This window comes from Engystomops pustulosus, chromosome 6 (genome assembly GCF_040894005.1).
Source record: "Engystomops pustulosus chromosome 6, aEngPut4.maternal, whole genome shotgun sequence".
NCBI classification, from domain to species: Eukaryota; Metazoa; Chordata; class Amphibia; order Anura; family Leptodactylidae; genus Engystomops; species Engystomops pustulosus.
The window spans coordinates 177,744,784-177,765,925 of record NC_092416.1 but is presented as its reverse complement, the minus strand read 5'-3'; the positions used below and the strand labels follow the sequence as shown (position 1 = coordinate 177,765,925).

General features: G+C 43.0%; 1 protein-coding gene across 1 annotated transcript in view; it reads left to right on the top strand.

Annotated features, from left to right (window-relative positions):
• MAP2K6 (mitogen-activated protein kinase kinase 6) overlaps positions 1-12,825 on the top strand; it is a 37,365-nt gene extending 24,540 nt beyond the window's left edge. Inside the window, exons 6-12 of the mRNA XM_072112567.1 lie at positions 892-1,008; positions 2,232-2,283; positions 2,655-2,782; positions 3,042-3,119; positions 6,692-6,831; positions 8,184-8,229; positions 9,874-12,825. Coding sequence (XP_071968668.1) covers positions 892-1,008; positions 2,232-2,283; positions 2,655-2,782; positions 3,042-3,119; positions 6,692-6,831; positions 8,184-8,229; positions 9,874-9,951 — 639 coding nt within the window. The 3' untranslated portion in view covers positions 9,952-12,825. The remainder of the gene's footprint in view (positions 1-891; positions 1,009-2,231; positions 2,284-2,654; positions 2,783-3,041; positions 3,120-6,691; positions 6,832-8,183; positions 8,230-9,873) is intronic.
• Positions 12,826-21,142: the final 8,317 nt, after the last annotated feature.

The following is a 21,142-nucleotide window of genomic DNA, read 5'->3' as shown; positions in this document are numbered from 1 at the left end:
ATAATACTGCCCCCTATGTACAGGAATATAACTACTATAATACTGCCCCCTATGTACAGGAATGTAACTACTATAATACTGCCCCCTATGTACAAGAATATAACTACTATAATACTGCTCCCTATGTACAAGAATATAACTACTATAATACTGCTCCCTATGTACAAGAATATAACTACTATAATACTGCCCCCTATGTACAAGAATATAACTACTATAATACTGCTCCCTATGTACAAGAATATAACTACTATAATACTGCCCCCTATGTACCAGAATATAACTACTATAATACTGCCCCCTATGTACAAGAATATAACGACTATAATACTGCCCCTATGTACAAGAATATAACGACTATAATACTGCTCCGTATGTACAAGAATATAACTGCTATAATACTGCCAACTGTGCACCACAACTGGTCTGGTAATTTTTTTATACTTGTGTGCAGTCATATATGTGGTTGCTGCTCTCTCTAGTTGTTTATTCCTCGTGTAATTTGTCACTTTGGAAAGTTTCTTTTATGAGGAAACTCTTTCCTATGTAATTTTATAGTGATGGCTCCTCTATAGGTCTGAGGTGTGTGCAGAATGTAACACCAGATCGGCCACACATTATATACTGCCCTATAGTCTGTGGCGCAGGCTCAGGGGGTGGGGCTCTGTAATCCGATGTGGGTTATCGTGAAAGTCGCTCTTTATGACCTCTGTCCTGTCCTGCATAACACAGACAATCCCTTGCTAAAATGTATACAGTGTAATACTTCATGTCACCTGAGGTGGCGCTGCAGGGAAACTAATCGCTTCTTGCCAGCTTTTCCACCAGATCATAGCTGATCCGCACAGTTTTTGAGGTTTTGGATAATTCATTTTTGTATCTATTTTGCAGGGAGATGTTTGGATCTGCATGGAACTCATGGACACATCACTGGACAAATTCTACAAGAACGTGATAGACAAAGGCTTGACAATCCCAGAAGATATCCTGGGCAAAATAGCAGTTTCTGTAAGTGGCCTGAAAGTCTGCTGTCTGTTTGTGTTGACTACAAACCTTCTCGGCAGTGAGGTTGCTGACTGTGTTAGTGTCCCTGCATAGATCTGCAATCATATATTTTTTTATGTTAGTAGCAGCAGGACTGTGAAAATGGATTTTTATTCCAGGATTGGAGAAATTTCAAGTTCTGTCCTCACAATTCTTCACACTTGTACCGCAGTGTGGTTGTTGGTGCATCTAGGGGGCTGGTTACTGATGCGGCCCCTCAAATTTTAATCCCCTAGTGATGTTTACACAATAAAGATCATTGTTAACCCCTTACTTTACTCTTTTACTCGGTTTTGTTGCTGTTTTAGCTCCTATCATTCCAGAGTGTGAGCGGGGACTCTCTAAGCAGACACTTCATGATTCCTCTAGTGCTATGGGATGCTTTGTGCTGACAGTGTGCTTAGTTTATGATGTTACAGGGTTTATATACACTTTTATTTAGCTTCTGAACATTGTACTAGTATCTGACACACAGAAAGAGAGATGAGACAGATTGGAGATGAGATCCATGAAATGGATATAAAGCATAATGACATTCTTGGCTCTGCTAACTTACCTTATCAATAAGACACAAAGTCAGCTCTGCTTTAAAGAGCTTATCTGTCTGTAGCTTGTAGAGTAAGTCTCTGCTTGCTGCTTGTTGGCAGGAAGTGCCTGTGATTCAGCTGGTCTTGTAATGGGAGTGGCAGAAGGTAGAGGGTGTCGCAGTGTGCAGATAGGAGAAGCTATTCATGAAAAGAACCGACCATAGTCAGAAGATTTACGGTCGTATCCAGGGGCAATTAAAATTGTATACACCAGGACTGATAGAGACTGGTTGGACTTTTATCTGTGAAATGCTGTATTTTTGTTAATAACAGTGAATTAGGGAATGTAATTTTTTTTAATCCTGAGTATATTTATCTTGTCATTGTAGGAATACCCCTTTAAAGTTTAGCAGTATGATTATGCTGTCCTTGGACACTCCCAAGGGGAATATAGATCCATATATCACAGTCCTGCTGCTACTAATGACTAAGTTCTGATTACACATCTCTCCAGGGCCAATATCAAACATTGGCTGCACTCTACACAGTCCTACCTGCTGACGGTCTCCATTTAATACACAATGCCCACCTACATATCATTGCATGTTCTGATTTTTTGTTCCCTCATATTTGTGTTTTTTGTTTGTTTTTTTGTGACAGATTGTTAGAGCGTTAGAACATCTACATAGTAAGCTGTCTGTCATCCATAGAGGTAAGTGACCCTGCTGCCGTGTACATGGGGCGTCCAGGTATGTCTTGTTGATCCACAGATGACTGGTTTCAAGTGTTACCGACGACCAGTGTTAACCTGTCCCATCTAATGCATAGCCCAAGTACCTAAAATTTAAAGGGGTTTTCTATTTGGTAGGTCATCAATGCGGGATAGGGTTAATTTAGTTCCTCTTTTGGGGGTTAATTTTGGTTCCTAGTCTTGTGCCATACAAACAAAATCCCTCCAGATTTGATAGTCCTTTAGATTGCCTAGACTGGTCACAGCACTGCCAGGAAGTGTTGTCATGTGGACACGATGTCTACAAGCTTTACGTCTTTCCTGAACGATATCTCCTCCTTTTGATTTCGCAGACGTGAAACCCTCCAATGTTCTCATCAACAAGCAGGGCCAGGTGAAGATGTGCGATTTTGGAATCAGCGGATACTTAGTTGACTCCGTAGCCAAAACCATGGACGCCGGTTGCAAACCCTACATGGCCGTGAGTCGTTTTTGTACCCTAAATCGTAAGATTAAGAAATGAATCACCTGGGTGTGACTGTAGTACCGGGCATGGCCACACGGGGGCACCTGTGTCCTGCCGCTACACAATGCTCCCAGATAACTCTGCATCTAGTTATGTCTCAGGCAGATCTGTAAATTCATAGTCGCTTTCAGGTCCGTGGTGACTTACCTTTGTACAGCGCTGCAGAATATGTTGGTGCTATATAGTAATGCGCCTTTCTCTCCCATAAATACAGCCTGAAAGGATAAACCCGGAGCTGAATCAGAAGGGGTACAGCGTCAAGTCTGACATCTGGAGTCTGGGGATCACTATGGTAAGTGTCGGGGGGACATGGTGTAGTTCACCGTTCTCTTGACTACATTTCGTGTCCCCGTGTCTGCAATGACAGCGCTGTGGTCACTGCCGGTGATAAAAAGTTCATCACGGTTCGGAGGATACCATCACTTTAAAGGGGTTAAAAGATTATCCCCTGTTCTATGGATGGAATCTTCCATGTTCAAATTTTGGGACCTCCAGTTACAGGGGGAGTTTAATTTTTTCGGACCCCCAGCAATTCTGTAACTCCTCCCCCCTATCTACATGAGAGGGAATAAATTACTTTTATGGGACACTGAAAACACATTAACCCCTTCGTTATGGGGGGGGGTCATCGGTACCTGAACTTCCAGGTCACAATTTTGCGGTTCCCTTTTGCGCTTTTGGAAAAGATTTACTTATCAAAACTATTTTTACTTCGTATTTTTTTGATTCATCAAATGCGAGACTTTAACTCGATTGGAAAGTTTATTACCGTGTTTTTCAGACGCACAAAAAATCCTTTGATTTTCTCAGAAATCAAAGGTGTGCCTTATAGTCCAGTGCACCTTATATATGAACCGTACTTACAGACAACAGCTGCCTTGAACTATGCACTGGTCTGCCACCTGCTGGTCATTCATCCTTATAATCAGGTGCGCCTTATACTCCAGTGCACCTTATATATGAACCGTACTTACAGACAACAGCTGCCTTGAACTGTGCACAGGTCTGCCACCTGCTGGTCATTCATCCTTATAATCAGGTGCGCCTTATAGTCCAGTGCGCATTATATGTGAACCTAGATGCTTTAGTAGGCATTTATTGATGGTGCGCCTTACAGTTACATTTTTTTTCTTTTATAAAATTTGCAGATGATTGACTACAAATGTGAAAAAATAAGATTTTTTTGGGCATTTTTCAAATGCAAGATTTTTTTAATAAGTAGTAAAACGGTATAAACTTTTACAAAAATGTTATAGATAAGTACAGCGTCATCCCATCAGCCATTCCCCAAGTCCAGCTATAGATACAGAGGGTGCATGTACTTCTGCATGCAGCTGCGTCTACATTCTGGCTGGAGGGGGGCACAAACGCCTATATCTCCCAAACCCCAGCTCCCCTTTAATGATGTACAGATTGTGTATGGACACTGCACAGATCTGGAGATATCCACTCTTAGGCCCCATTCACACTATCATATGGGGGACGTATATATGGACATAAGCTTGCGGCCATACATATATCCCCCATAGGCGGCAATGGCCGCACAGACGGCGCCGTACCGCTCCATTCACTAGGTCGTGTCCTACTTTTTCCCGTGTTACGGGGCCGTGCCTAATGCATTGCTATGGAAAGGTGAGGGGTCACCCTTAAAGTTGCAATTGGACATCTTGAAAATATGTATATAAAAATCTAAGGTTTTTACTACAACTGTAAGAGTGGAAATCTCTGGTGCTGTGAAGCCTCCATATACAGCCCAGCCATCGTATTGAAGGGGGATTATCCTGTGTTTCTAGGTGCCGGGGTTCCATAGATATAGCTGCATGAAGTTGGAAACTGTCACGATGTTTATAAACGTTGTTTCTGCAGGAGGCGTGTGCACATAGGATGTATATAGCTATATGGCAGTCGTGAAGAGGTTAAACTTGGTTTTTGCTTGGTAATAAGGGTAGTTTAGGGAGCGCACTTCACAGCTGCCATTTCTCACCACATGGTGGCAGCAGAGTCTAACATTTTCCCACAGCGGATCACCCGCGTCCTAGTCTGCAGTTCTGATGATTTCACCTTTTAGACTCTTTACAGATGAATTCAATACATACATGGAATTACGTACAGTACGTACATCCGTTCTGTGCATACACAGATATATATATTCTCTGCATGCACTCTAATCATACACAGATATTCATACATTACACATGTATATACACACAGTATATTCATACTCTGTGCATGCATAGATACATTGTTTACATGAATACGTTCTATTCATATATTATACGAACATTACATACATACATTCTATACATGCAAAGACACATGCATACATACATTCTACGCCTTCATAGATATACATACATTACATACATGCATTCTATACATAGGGTTATGTTCATTACGTACATCCATTCTGTGCTTACAGATATGGTCTATGCATGTATAGATACATACATTCTAATCCTATATAGATATGCGTACATACACTCTGTGCATACATAGATATATTCTATACATATACTCTATTCATACATTCATAGATACACATTACATACATACATTCTGTGCATACAGATATATTCTCTGCATAAGATACCTACATAGATTATAATCATACATAAATATATGAACATTACATACATACATGCATTCTATACATACATGCATTCTACTCCTACATACATAAATGTACATTACGTACATACATTCTGTGTGTACACAGTTACATGTTATACATATATTCTATACACACATTCTATTCCTACATAGATGCATTGCATGCATACATTCTGCCCGTGCATACCTGGATACATTCTGCCCATACATACCAGGATACATTCTGCCCATACATACCAGGATACATTCTGCCCATACATACCAGGATACATTCTGCCCATACATACCAGGATACATTCTGCCCGTACATACCTGGATACATTCTGCCCGTACATACCTGGATACATTCTGCCCGTACATACCTGGATACATTCTGCCCGTACATACCTGGATACATTCTGCCCGTACATACCTGGATACATTCTGCCCGTACATACCTGGATACATTCTGCCCGTGCATACCTGGATACATTCTGCCCGTACATACCTGGATACATTCTGCCCGTACATACCTGGATACATTCTGCCCGTGCATACCTGGATACATTCTGCCCATACATACCTGGATACATTCTGCCCGTGCATACCTGGATACATTCTGCCCGTGCATACCTGGATACATTCTGCCCGTACATACCTGGATACATTCTGCCCGTACATACCTGGATACATTCTGCCCGTGCATACCTGGATACATTCTGCCCGTGCATACCTGGATACATTCTGCCCGTGCATACCTGGATACATTCTGCCTGTGCATACCTGGATACATTCTGCCTGTGCATACCTGGATACATTCTGCCCGTGCATACCTGGATACATTCTGCCCATACATACCTGGATACATTCTGCCCGTACATACCTGGATACATTCTGCCCGTACATACCTGGATACATTCTGCCCGTACATACCTGGATACATTCTGCCCGTGCATACCTGGATACATTCTGCCCGTGCATACCTGGATACATTCTGCCCGTGCATACCTGGATACATTCTGCCCGTGCATACCTGGATACATTCTGCCTGTGCATACCTGGATACATTCTGCCCGTGAATACCTGGATACATTCTGCCCGTACATACCTGGATACATTGTGCCCGTACATACCTGGATACATTCTGCCCGTACAGATCATTATTACAGATGGTGACACAGAAACTGTCTACATGTAATAAATCCCTTTTGTTCTCTTATGTCGACGCCGTCTGTGATGTCATCAGTGATGTCATTCTCTCCTCCCGTCTTTCAGATTGAACTCGCCATCCTGCGGTTTCCTTACGACTCCTGGGGAACTCCTTTCCAGCAACTCAAACAGGTGGTGGAGGAGCCGTCGCCACAGCTGCCGGCCGATAAGTTTTCTGCCGATTTTGTGGACTTTACCTCACAGTGGTGAGTGATGAGTGTGACTGCGGCATCCGTAACGGGTCTATCAATTCTCTGTCTCTTATCTGTTTACTAAAAATCTATTCCTCTCATCTAAAATTAAAAACTAAAATACAGGTGGTCCTCGGGTTCTGTAGGTTTGTTCTTAAGTTGAATTTGTATGTAAGTGGGAACTGTATATTTTATAATTGTAACCCCAGAGAAAATTTTTTTGGTCTCTGTGACAATTGGAAATGTTGGATTGTCATAAGAACCAGAATTAGTAATAAATCTTCATTACAGACACCGGTGATAACTGTTACAGCTGATCATTGTAGCCTAGGACTAAAGTGCAGTAACTTACCAACATCCAGAGGTCCGTTTGTAACTAGGGGTCGTATGTAAGTCGGATGTTCTTAAGTAGGGGACCGCCTGTATATTCTATATATATCTCTTTCTATCTGTGTCTGTCTGTCTATCCTCCGCTCTGCCTGACAGCCCAGTACAATGGGAAGAGCCGCAGCTTCGGAGCAGACTCCGGGCCTTATTAATCCGATTTTTTTTTTTAGAGGATCGCTGAGCGTCCCATCAGCCTCTGCTCCATCCCAATCCAAACCTCGTCTTATTAAATACAGCGAGCGGATACATGACACTTATCAAGATTACAAATGTAACTTTTATTAGCATTAGTTACAAATTTATAACACATTTGGGATGTATTTGTATTTTTTTAAGTAAATGTATCCTTTTGCTGTTTTCTGATTCGGAATTTAGATTGTGATGGATGGTCATCACGAGGTGCAGCATTCAGCACATTTACCGATTTTTATTGTTTTTGGCTTATTTACGTGTCGTATTTATACCGAATATAATACAGTAAATGTGAGCAATGTGTTTACCACTAACAAGGAGCAGGAAAAGTGCATCCGGCAGTTTCCCCTCAGATTTCAGGAATCCCGCAGGCCTTGGTGCTATTAGTGTGCCGGCTCACGTGTTACGGGTCGGGACTAGTGTGACCTGTCCTGCTATTGTCTGTCTGGAAAGTTTCCCTAAGATCACTGAGCCGGAAGCAATCACAGGAAACATCCTGACGGAGGATGGGTAACTTATTCCAGCGCGGAGAAGTGGCAAGGCTGTGCCGGAACGGATGCGGCTGTGACACAGACCCTTCACGCGTCCTGTCATGGGGGGGGGTCTTATTTATCCATTTATGATCGTTAATGGAGATTTAAAGGGGAACTCCAGCATCGGAAACCCATTGTTATATACCCCCCATAACCCCATACGTGGGCATTTCTCTGGCCTGTATTGTGCATTTTGGGGGCTTTTTTTGATTTTTTTCGGATGTGTGTCTCATGTTAACTTTCTTGTGTTCGCAGCTTGAAGAAGAATTCCAAAGAGCGTCCGACTTATGCAGAGCTTATGGTGAGGACGGAGAGTTTTAAACAAACTTTTTAATACAATTTTTATTTTGCTCCAGTAAATTCGGGGTTGTGATATATGATATTGTCATGTGTCTCCAGCGCCTACGTGCAACCTGTGCATCCCCATGGCTACAGACTATGTGTTTGTTTGTTCCCTATTTATTGCTATTTTTTTTTAATACTCTTTTTGCTGCCTTTACTATGGAGACATAAATCTGCATGGGAGGTAGTTGATGTGTAGTTATTGGGGAGAGGAATATACAATGATAACAACCCCTTAGATGCCTCTGTCGTTCCTTACCGCAGCATCTGAATGGTTTCAGGCGCCTGATCCTTGCTTTTCTCCCTGCACCCCATGAGGAGCTGATCACGGGATACCATTGGGGGAGCCCAAAGAAGGCTCTGCCAGGTCTACCTTCAGTATGTGGCTATTAGGCACTGAAGATTGCATTGCACTGTAATTAAAGGGAACCTGTCACCAGGTTTTACCTCCACTAAATACTGTGATAACTTGCTGATCAGTGGAGGCCCTCATGTTGGGACCCCCAAGGATCACGGGACCGGAGGTCCATTGTACAATTTAAATGGGCAGAACCATTATATAGATCTATATTAATTTTGGAGCTGAGCGGAGGATTCTACTTCCATCAGTGCCATAGACACTGCTCATGTCCGACCTTCAGTTTCATTCTTCCGTTCCGTTCAATTCCAACCTTTTGGAACTTTTTTTTTTTTCCAGCTTCTCCGTATTTGTCTCGCATATAAAAAGCCAGCGTATAGATTTGTACATGAAAATAACCAAAAAGTTCTATCTCGTGGAAGGAAAGGAGTGAAAAAAACGGAAATGTGAAAAACGCTTGGTCTTAAAGGGGTTACGTAATATATGACCCTGGTTTATATACAGTGCAATGTCATGTACAGTGCCTAATGCTCCTGGGGGTCATCTTCAGGCACTGGCATCCTGTCCTCAGTATTGTCTTAAAGGAAACCTACCACCACGGATCTATCTACTAAGGTGGATCGGGCGGTAGGTGCCTCTATTGGACATGAGGATAACTCTTTTAAGGGCTCATCCTCACGTCCCCTGTATCTTTTTATAACATTTAGCCGGAGCTGAGGCTACACGGCACGGCTATTCCACGCCCCAGTAGCCTCTATGATCCTACTACTCGCATCTCTTCCCAAGTCCTCCAAGGCGACGCTCTGCGCATGCGCAGTAGCACGGGCTTCAGAGTAGTGAAGAGGGGCAGCTGCAGGCCTGCTGTTCTGGGCATGCGCAGGTGGCAGGCTTCGTGGACGAGGATGCGCAGCTCCGAAGATATGCGGGTAGGAGGATCAAAGGGTGTGGAGTAGCCGCGCCGTTTAGCCTCAGCTCCGGCTAAAAGGTATAAAAAGATAGAGGACACGAGGATTAGCCCTTAACAGGACTATCCTCACGTACAATAGATGTACCTACAACCCGATCTACCTTGATAGGTAGATTCGTGGTGGTAGGTTTCCTCTTAAAGAAGATCCGCCCATGTGAAACCTCTTGGATGCCGCGGTAAGAAATGACCAAGCGATAAATGTAAATGGTTAAAAAAAAAAAATAATAAAAAATTTGCCCAAAATTTGAAATCTAACGTTAACTGTTTCTTCCCCGCAGCAACACCCGTTCTTTACGCTGCACGCATCCAAGAACACTGATGTGTCGTCCTTCGTCAAACTCGTCCTGGGAGAGTAAGGAGAAGCGAGCGACGACCTCCCCTCGACCCTCCTCCTGTCTCCTCCTGCGCACGGACTCTTCTTCCTACAGGACGCGGGGGGGGGCGGCGGCGTAATCCCATAGAAACGCATCACGGGACTGGGAAAACTGGACTCCATATTGTTTCTCTTGGCCTTTAACCCCTGCGCTGCCACCGCCGCCTCTTTTGACGGTGCAGGAGTTTCACAATGCGTCTAACCAGAATGGGATTTTTTTTTTTTTTTTTAATTTTTCACCCATTTTTGCTGCCGTATGGGTTTATAGCAATTTAGGTTTTTCTTATTCTAGATTTTTTTTTTTTTTTTTGGTTCTAGGTGCTACTAGATTTTTTTTTTCTATGTAGATCCCCCCTCCCCCCCTTCCTTCCTCCGACAATATTTATGTTCTGTTTTTTTTTTTTCCGATTTTTCAGTCTGTGTTTTTCGCAAGGAAGAGTGTGTGTGATCCGGGTAACGTACGGTGGCAAATATTTATAGGGTTTTGCTGGTGAAAGGGTGAATTTTTTTTTGGAATATTTAAAAAAATTTTTTTTTTTTTTTTGGGGACCCCCTCCCCCCCTTTTTACGCAATGATTCTGCAGTGGCTGCGTGAGAAATGACCTCCTCCTATATAATATATATTATTATTTTTTTTTTTTTTTTTTTTTTTTTTTTATAAATAGTAACAATTTTGTTTCATTTTAAAGCCAAGTAGTTAGATCGATTTATATAGATTTTTTTTTTTTTTGTTGTTTTTATGGTGGCCGAAACAGGGGACGCTAATGATACACTAGGATAACGGTGTCTGAGGTTAATGGAGGAGTAATTTAAAGATGACTGTCTGCATATAGATATATATAATGTATACTACTACTACTACTACAGAGGCGAATCTGCCCCGTCCAATCAGAATGGCGCAGGTTTATTTTTTCGTACGGGCACGTGACTGGTACTAAAGGTCAGACCATTGCCCTCTGTGTACAATCTACTCCTCAGGATATATAGAAAATAGTCCCTCGATCACAGACACGGGGGATTGCAATGCATTGGGCTGCCAGTAAGGGAATCTGTCAGCAGCAATGGCAATGCAGACTAGGTATAGTCCCTGGTGAGATGTGTAATCAGACCTTTGTGTATGTTGTTAGTAGAAGCAGGACTGTGAAATATGGATTTGTATTTCAGGATTGTGGCTTCTCCTTGTGCACTGGGGGGGTGTCCTCACACTGCTGTGACCTCTGCAGTCATTGTTGGTTATTGTCACTGGAGAGATGAGTAATTACAACTTTGTATATGTTGTTGGTAGAAGCAGGACTGTGAAATATGGATTTGTATTTCAGGATTGTAGCTTCTCCTTGTGCACTGGGGGTATGTTCTCACGCTGCTGTGCTCTTAACACATCTCGCCATGGCCAATATCTATCACCTCCTGCAGAGAGCAATCATACCTTTGAGTATGTTGTTAGTAGAAGCAGGACTGTGAAATATGGATTTGTATGCTTGGCTTATAGCTTCTCTTAGTGCACTGGGAGCAATCCTCACACTGCTGTGCTCTTTACATATCTCTCTAGGGCCAATATCCATCTCCTCCTGCAGAGGGCAATGATACCTTTTTGTGTATGTTGTTAGTAGTAGCAGCAGGACTGTGAAAATTGGACTTGTATTCCACGATTGTGCACTGGGAGCATATTCTCACACTGCTGTGCTCTAGGGTCAATACCTATCACCTCCTGCAGAGAGCAATCATACCTTTTTGTATGTTGTTAGGAGCAGCAGGACTGTGAAAATTGGACTTGTATCCCACAATTGTGCACTGGAGTCATGGCCTCACACTGCTGTGCTCCTAGTTCTCTGCATTGAGCTTATACACAGCTCCTCCCCTATGAGTCAAAGCTGTAGGGTCCTAGTTAAATGCTACAACTTTTACTACGCAGAAGGGTGAGACTGTTGAACAGATCAATGTAAAAATCTAATAGAACAGCAGTGTGAGTACAACCCCCCTCAGTTCACAAAGACCAGCAACAATCCTGGAATATAAAACCATGTTCGTAGTCCTGTTCTAACCAACAACACACACAGAGGTATGATTACACATGAATTCAGTGTCTTAACACTTGGCTGCACAGAGCACAGCAGTGTGAGGACACGCCCTCGGTGCACTTGGACTATAAATCCATATATCACAGTCCTGCTGCTACTAACACACACACACAAAGGTCTGATTACACATCTCTCCAGGGACAATACATGACACCGCCTGCCGTTTCCTTTGTTAAAATTGTTGACACCTTCCCTTTAAGAGTCAGATTTTTGAGAATCCTTAACGGGGTTTGCAGAAATCGATGTCCCTGCCACCAAAAAGAACCCCATACGGATCGATGGTCACAGAAATTTCTATCAAAAGAAGAGAATCTGTGATTTATAATTTTATCCTAAACTTTTTTTTTTTTTGTTAAAGTTTTTTCAGACCCCTCCCCTCGTAGCCACGACCTCCCTTATTTCTCACATTTAATTTTGTTTAAGGTTTTTTTTTTTTGCCTACACACAATATATTTTTCCTCCTTGAATAAGAAACCCCCCCCCCCCCCCCAGATTTTGGTTTTATTTTGTGTTTTGTTTTCTCCCCTCCCCCTGAAAAAACCAGCCATACAATGCATTGCAAGGGGTCAGCGGGGTCATGGCACCCATGACATATAGTAATGTTTTCTATTACTGAAGGGCTGGTCCATCCCTCTGGCCTGCAGTCTTGTATGGATCTTCTTGTTGGTGGGTCCGGGGGGGAGGGGGGATACTGTAGGGTTGTGCCATGTCAGAAAAGAAAAAAAAAATTCTACTCAACCGGAAATAATTCTCTCTTTATTTCCAATCCAATGAAATGTCTTGCATATCAATTATATTTTTTAATGTCAAAACGAGTCTGTGTCCCTTTTTTTTATGTAGTTTTTTTTTTTTTTTTTAACTAATTTAAAAGGTTCTAGAACTTTCGCTATTATTACAATTAAGTACGGGGACACTTACCGTGACTGTAGTAATCTTCTTACATTTGTCATCCGTGGCCTCCTTACATTTAACATCAACTTTTTAAATTATGCTAATGAATCAGAAAGCCTCTGAGGATGTTACCAGAGTCCTTTCAGTGCAGTAGCTTCACAGGCTGTCACACAGTGCAGGAGCACTCCCACTGTGTTAAGATTATATCAGACAGAGAGAGGTGGTGGAGGTGGGAGGAGTAGCTTAAGGGGAGACAGTGTAACAGCCTGTGAAGCTACAGCATGGAGGGGCTCTGGTAACGCCCTGCTGGCTCATAAGCATAATTTTACAAGTTGATGTTAGAAGGAAGGAAGGAGGCCATGAGTAATACATATAAGAAGATACCACAGTCCTGGTGCCTGGATCTATGAGTAATGTCCCTGGTTTATCAGGATGGATTTTGATGGTAGATTTCCTTTAATTGCCCTTACAGACTGGGGGTTTCCAATCCCTATTAAAGTGGGTTTCAGGGTCTTGACCCCGCCTACAGTCAGACACTGACTGTTGTCTCTCCCTATTTCTTGGCCGTTCCCTTTTCCTTCCCTCAGGCATGTGCAGTGCATCGCTAAGAGTTGAAGGGCAGTGCACCCACTGGAGTAACATTGCCCTAATGACCCTGGTTATATAACACGCCTGGAAGGTGCCTGAGCTAAGGGTTCCCAGCTGGCTATTTCCTGTTTCTTGACAGCAATGTCCCATGATTCTGGTGCCTGAGCTAAGGGTTCCCAGCTGGCTATTTCCTTTTTCTTGACAGCAATGTCCCATGATTCTGGTGCCTGAGCTAAGGGTTCCCAGCTGGCTATTTCCTGTGTCTTGACAGCAGTGTCCCATGATTCTGGTGCCTGAGCTAAGGGTTCCCAGCTGGCTATTTCCTGTTTCTTGACAGCAATGTCCCATGATTCTGGTGCCTGAGCTAAGGGTTCCCAGCTGGCTATTTCCTGTGTCTTGACAGCAGTGTCCCATGATTCTGGTGCCTGAGCTAAGGGTTCCCAGACGGCTATTTCCTGTTTCTTGACAGCAGTTTCCCATGATTCTGGTGCCTGAGCTAAGGGTTCCCAGCTGGCTATTTCCTGTTTCTTGACAGCAGTTTCCCATGATTCTGGTGCCTGAGCTAAGGGTTCCCAGCTGGCTATTTCCTGTTTCTTGACAGCAATGTCCCATGATTCTGGTGCCTGAGCTAAGGGTTCCCAGCTGGCTATTTCCTGTTTCTTGACAGCAGTTTCCCATGATTCGGGTGCCTGAGCTAAGGGTTCCCAGCCAGCTATTTCCTGTTTCTTGACAGCAGTGTGCCATGATTCGGGTGCCTGAGCTAAGGGTTCCCAGCTGGCCATTTCCTGTTTCTTGACAGCAGTGTCCCATGATTCTGTTCTGCAACTTTGTTCCTCTGCCTTTGTCCAATCTCCAGTCTTGACCTTGGCTTGTCTGTCCCAACCGATGACCTGACTATGAACCATACCTGAATTCTCCTTTCCATGATGTTATCTGGCTTCTACTGCTATCTCTGTCACCTACCTCCGAGATCATATGATGGAACTGACCTAGTGACCTGCAGATACCTATAAAGGGGTCAAAGGGTAAAAATCGGTCAATTTTCTATGGATAAATCCAGCCCCAAGCCAAACCATTAAGTCCCACAGTGGTAGAATCTGGCTTTAGCCCACAATGATTATCTGGAATCTGAGGAAATCTGACTGTTGAATTTTCCTGCAGCACCCCTAAAGGAGGAATCTGGTATTACACATTGTCTATTCATGAAGAGTGTGTAATGTAACGCAGAACTGGAGAGATCCACCAGATCACGGCGCCTTCCTCCAATCATGATCCCCGGTCAATCTGATGTCCATAATTTTTTATAAACGGATCAAAATCCGAATGCTCCATTTGGCGACTCTTCAAGGAATCGAAGGCCTCTGGTTTCAAGATTTGGGGAGTAACCTCTAAAGGGAGATGGTTCCTCCATGGTCCTAAATACCAGTTCTTGGTAATGGAAAATCATATGATGAATACAGGCGGTCCCCTACTTAAGGACACCCGACTTACAGGCAACCCATAGTTACAGACAGACCCCTCTGACCTCTGGTGAAGTCTATAGTCCCAGACTGCAATGATCAGCTGTGAGGTGTCTGTAATGAAGCTTTATTCATAATCCTTAGTCCCATTACAGCAAAAAATGTTGAAACTCCAATTGTCACTGGAGCCAAAAATTTTTTTTTTTGTCTGGATCTACAATTATAAAATATACAGTTTCGACTTACATACAAATTCAACTTAAGAACAAACCTCCGGACCCTTTCTTGTACGTAACCCGGGGACTGTCTGTATATAAAAGATCCTGAAATATTTAGGCACGTTTGGTCTGTACGGGTTAAAATTAGATTTTTCTTTTTGTTTTTTGCAAAAATAATTTGCAAGTTTCTGGACTTCCCCGACTTATGACGGGAATATCGATGATTTCAAGGAAGAAAGTCGATCCATCTGGACGCCTCTTGCGATCCTCTGTGTATTTATAGGATTTGTTTGTGTCTATGAGTAAGAGGGGTGACCCCTTTTTTTGGCTTTTTTCAAATAAATTTTTGCTCTTTCAAAAATTTTTTTTTTTAAATTCCTCGAATTAGCGAGAAGAAATGTCAACAGCGACTCTGTCCAGATAAAATAAATTGCTGTTTGCACATTTCTTGCTGATGACTACAAAGACTTCTTTACAGGGGTAAATATTTATTTTTCTAGTCTGGATTCGGGTTTTTCTTGTCAGGCGTCTGCAGTTTATCAGGATCTTTTTGGCAGAGGTGCGAGATGTGATATCTTTAGTAACGGCTCTTCACTACCCATTTTATTGGGAGTATCAATTAAAAGGGAAAGCCAACAACCGCAACAAAGGAAAAAACAATTAATCTGAAATGCTTAATAATTTTTGAGGTTTTTTGAGGTTACCAAAAAATAAGGTTTTTTTTTTTTACATTCCTTAATTTCGATAGTTTGGCTATTTTTTGATTGGCTGTACTGGGGATATACGACTCTGAGTCGGCTCCAGGTTTCAGTAGGCCCCTGGGCGACAGAGCCTCAGTGGGCCCTTTTGCAGTGAACTCACGTGGCGGCATTAAATTCAGTAACTAGTTTATCATCCCAACAGCCCCTGTTTTTTTTATTTTTTTATATAACCCTCCCCTCTCACCCCTTATGTATTCATTAGATCCAGCCCATCTCAACTCCATGGATTCCTTATGTACAGCCTTATGTGGGCCCCCCCCCCCCCAAACTGCTCTGGGCCCCCGGCACTTACCCAGGTATGACCAGTGCTGGAGCCGGCCCTGGACTCTGTATAGTGCAGAAATTTGTGAAGCCTCAAACTATTAGCATGTGAAAGAGGTGGTCATTCCCATGCCAAGCAGGCCTCAGGGAGCCACGTGGTGTGTCTTTCCCCATGTGAAGAGTTTAAACGAAATCTACCATCCAAAATCAAGTCTAATAAACCAAGGCACCTACTCATAGATCCAGGCACCAAGACTGTGGTAATCTTCTTATATTTATAGCCCATGACCTCCCTTTTTCTAAAATGATGCTAATGATTCAAAAGGGCTCTGGGTATTATCAGAGCCGCTCCATGCTGTAGCTTCGAAGGCTGTTACAGGGTGGATGAGACCGTGTAACAGCCGGTGAAGCTGTTTTGCATCGTGGTGCAAAACCTCAGTTGCATCATTTTACTAGTTGATTTTAGAAAGAAGGCATGGATAGCAGATTTAAGAATATCATCACAGCCCCGGTGCCTAGATCTATGGGTAAGTGTCCATTGGTTTATACTTGCTTGATTTTGATGCTAGATTTCTTTTAATACTGTATATAAAATTATAGTCAGAGGCTCTGAGTAAATCTGCAACCCTAGATATTGTATTTGCCATAAATCTTGTAGTACATTGGGGCACATTTAGTTACCCTGTCCATTCCGCGGTGCATTGTCCGACGTTGATTCGGGTTCTACCGGGATTCACTAAGGTCGTGCTGCGCTGCGCCGGAGCTCACCTTCTTCGTCCCGGTGTATGTGAGTGCTGTTGTGCGGTTTTTCCAAATCCATCAGGTTTTCCGACGGCCACGCCCCCCGATTTCTGTTGCGTGAAAGCCGGCGCCGATGCCCCACAATCCGATATCGTGCAGCAAAATCCCGGGGCAATTCGGCGCAAATTGGAAATATTTGTGAAACCGGACAAAAATTAGCAATTTGGACCCTTAGTAAATGAGCCCCATTGTGTAAGGTTACAGTATACGTGGATATGGGTACTGAGGTTCCAGGAGCTTCCAACTTGAGGCATTATTTCCTATGTGCCTATGTATTCCACGGTGCTTTCCAGACTTCCATATGGAATTAGGAATGAAGATCTAACAGTGGTCCTGGAGAATTTTGGGAAAGTTATGGGGGTTGTGACTATCGCATAACGAATGCTAGTTGTGGCACATGAGCCAATGGGGCCCCTCTGGGGTTATTCTGGTTCTTTAGGAAGGCCTTTAACCAATAAGATTAAATCTTTGAACACTAAACATCCCACATGTCCAAATGGCCCAGTGTTCTACTGTCCCAAAGAGTCTGTTGTCTTAGACAACGTGAAGAAAACAAACTCTTAGACCTACCTGGGCGCGGTGCTCTCGACACCAGGGCAGTGGTTTGGAGTAGCTCCACCATGAACGTATCTGAAGTGTACATCTCCAGCTTCACCGAACCACCGTGCTTCCACTAAATTCTCCAAAGTTGAGTCTGAAGGTAATCTCTAGGTAAGTATGGTGCTCTAGTTATTGCCCATAATGGGCTAACAACTGGTGATAAGGACCTGTGGGTTCTTTTAGTGTCCCAAACTGTCCTGAGAGGTCCCCTTTGACGGGTGCTCATGCACAGCTGTTGGCCCAAATTAAAAAGTTATTCTGTAGGTCCCACTGGTCCCAAGCGTCGGAGAAATAATGGGGTCTAAACAAAAATCCAACTTGATTGCAATTGGCAAAATGACAACTATGAAAAAATGGAAAGGGTTGAACTTGGTAGAGTAAGTGAAGGACCTCTTCAACATCCATTGGGGAAAACGGGGCGAACCGGCAATCCACATGTACATGGATTGCCCAAAAATGTCCTAAAGAGGTCTGAAGAGGCATTTAGGGATAAGAATAGTTCAAAAAGTTGCACCGGGGGATCTTGATGTCTTTGTTTCTCTGCATCCTGCCCTCTTCGAGGTAACTGGTGACGACGAGGTTATTTGTGTTATTTTTCTTCAGATGGAATAATAGGGAACACAATCGGCAGGAACCTGCGTGCAATTCATTTTATGTTCCTGGCATCAGAAATCTATAACTGTAGGGGGAAATGATGAAATCTCTGTTATGGTTTTAAAGAAAAAAAAAAAAGTTGACTTTATTGTTTTCTCATTTCTACGAGGGAAAAACGCCCCATTGTGTTTCTGTTTGCTCACAATCGATGGGAACGAAGAGGATGGGCAGCATCAATCACACTGACAACATCCCCCAAAAAAAGAAATAACCTGGAAAACGAGACTCATCCTTAGCCATAGAACTGATAATGGGAAGCAAGATGAATCACTCCATGGAGCATCCAAAATTACAATGTCTCGACCTGCTGTCATCTTATTTGCCTCCATCCATTGGGACTTCCTATGTGGTCATCGTGGGAATTTTGGGAACATAATTGACATCCCGTAATTCTCATTACTCCCATGCTCCTTGTCTAATCCCGCTTACTATGCTTGTACGTTTCCTGTGCATCTAATTCTTTTAGATGATAGGCTCCTAGTACCACCGAGTTTCATGAAGCCACCCTGATACTGACAGCCAAAAATTGGTCAACCTTTTGGATAGTGTGCCAGTTTTCTGACCTACCCTAAGGTGCGTTGAGTTCGAGTTGGGTCTAGAACCAAATTTGTTACAAATTTCCCAAAAATTATATTTGACCTGTTCCACCCAATTCACTTTTGACCAGGAATAATTGGACTATGGTCGCTGGCCTCACCCTTTAATGATCTAAGGAAGGTTCAACAGGATGACTCTCGAGAACCTAGGGCAGTGGTGGCGAACCTATGGCACTGGTGCCAGAGATGGCACTCAGAGACCTCTCTGTGGGCACGCGGGCTGTCTCAGAGTTTGCCAGACATGGCACCTTCCTTCTGTCTCTTGCAGTCCAAGTAGTGCCCTGCTGTTTTAAAGTGATCCATCCTGTGCTGATTGGTCCTGTCCGAAGAGTGAGAATATGTGGACAGGGTCGGATTGGAGCTCAAAGATTCTGGAAGCAATAAGTTTGTTACTGCCTAAATTGCTGTGTTGGCACTTTGGGAAAAGCTGGTGTGTTTTGGGTCTCATTTTGGGCACTCGATCTCTAAAAGGTTCGCCATCACTGACCTAAGGGATTTCTCCTGCTGTACGAGTTGGTTATCCAGGATCATAAATACAGGATCTGAGAGCTGGTACCACTGGCCGTGCATTTTCTTGGATTTAGGAGATGGAAAGGGGTTGAAAGAAGTACTAGGAGATAGTGTCCTTCACAAGTTTTAGGTCAATCTGACCACTGTTGATTTGGTCCTAGTTGAATTTCGAGTTCTAAATGGAACATGTACCATGACTATTAGATTGAAAACGGTGCAGTAAAATATCGAAGATAAGTTAATGATCCAATCTCACGAGTGATCTCATCAAGAACCTTCAATTTTTGCCTGTTGACCACAGGATTCTTATGTCTTTACCATCTTTTGGATCTTGCTTAATTGTTACTTGTCTTCGTCTTGTTGCTCAAATGATCAGAGAAAAGATTTATCTGATTATGGGTTCTTTTTGGGAAGATCCAACTTTTTGGAACAGGTAATTGCAAAGTTGATGGAAATTAAGAGGCCACTAAATAGGGACCTTCAAGACTGAGGTTGACTGAAAAGAACCTTGTAGTTGGATTACAATTGGGAATGAGCAGACCCGTTGTTCAGGTTTCACGGTGTGATCCAATCATAGCCATGGCTAGTTGAAAGGGTCGTCCATTTGTCGCATTGGCTATTCAGCTGCCGATCCGGTATTATGTCCGGTTTGTGCAGCATACGTTCATCGGGTCCACTTATCTCTACTTACAGTATTTCCAATCATTTTATTCTTGTAAGATTAGCGGTGTGTTCCCTTCTACCCTTAAAGGACATCTACCACCAGGACAAAGGATTGTAAACCAAGCACCCTGACATACTGGTGTGTGCCCTCTCTGGCAGGATCCACTCTTCTTTTAACTTCTTATACCCTTGTTTTTAAGTCAAAATGGTTTAAAAATTATGCAAATTAGCCTGAGGAGCTCCAGGCTCCATTAACACCTATGGAGCTTGGAGCCCCTTAGGTTTATTTGCATAATTTAAAAGCTTTTTTTTGTAAAGAAAAAAAAAAAACAGGGAATAAGAAGCTAACAGAAGAGCAGATCCTCCCAGAGGGAGCACACAGGAGTATGTCAGTGGGCTTGGTTTACAAACCATCATCCTGGTGCAAGATTTTTCTTTAAAGAAGTTGTCCGACTTTTCCAAAAACAGTATCATCCCTCACAGTATTGCAGCTTAGATGTATAGAAATAAATGGAGCACATTTGAAATGTCGCACACTATTCATGGTCCGGTGCTGGTTTTGGAAGAAAGAATCCATCTTTTTCAAACTCTGGACAACCCCTTTAAGGAACATGTCCATGCTCGGATGATCTGATCATGGTCGTCTATGACAGCTATATGAAGTTTGTGGCTGGCTTCATACACTACCAAGCTGTGTAATTCAGATATAAGACAGAATGAGGGTTACAGAAGTAGCAGAGTCATCTCCCAGGGTGCACTTCTGTGTGAGTATGTGGATAACCTCTAGGAATGAACCATTATAAACACATTATCTGACGTAGTTGTTGTTATTATATAACAATTAGCTGAAATGTAATTGTTGTGGTGTCACACGTCTTCGCCTTATAACAAAGCGCTGATGACTTATTCTCCGGGAAGATTTGTCAATCGTCAATCTCTGACAACAGGTATTGTGCGTCGTTCTAAAAGCTGAGAATTATCAGCAGGGGGGTTGTTTTCGACAAAATTTGGGCAGGTGCCCTGGTACGGTGGAAATCTTGCACGTCAGTGATCTTGACACTTTAAGGAGTTTTCTGACCCTAAATTAATAATG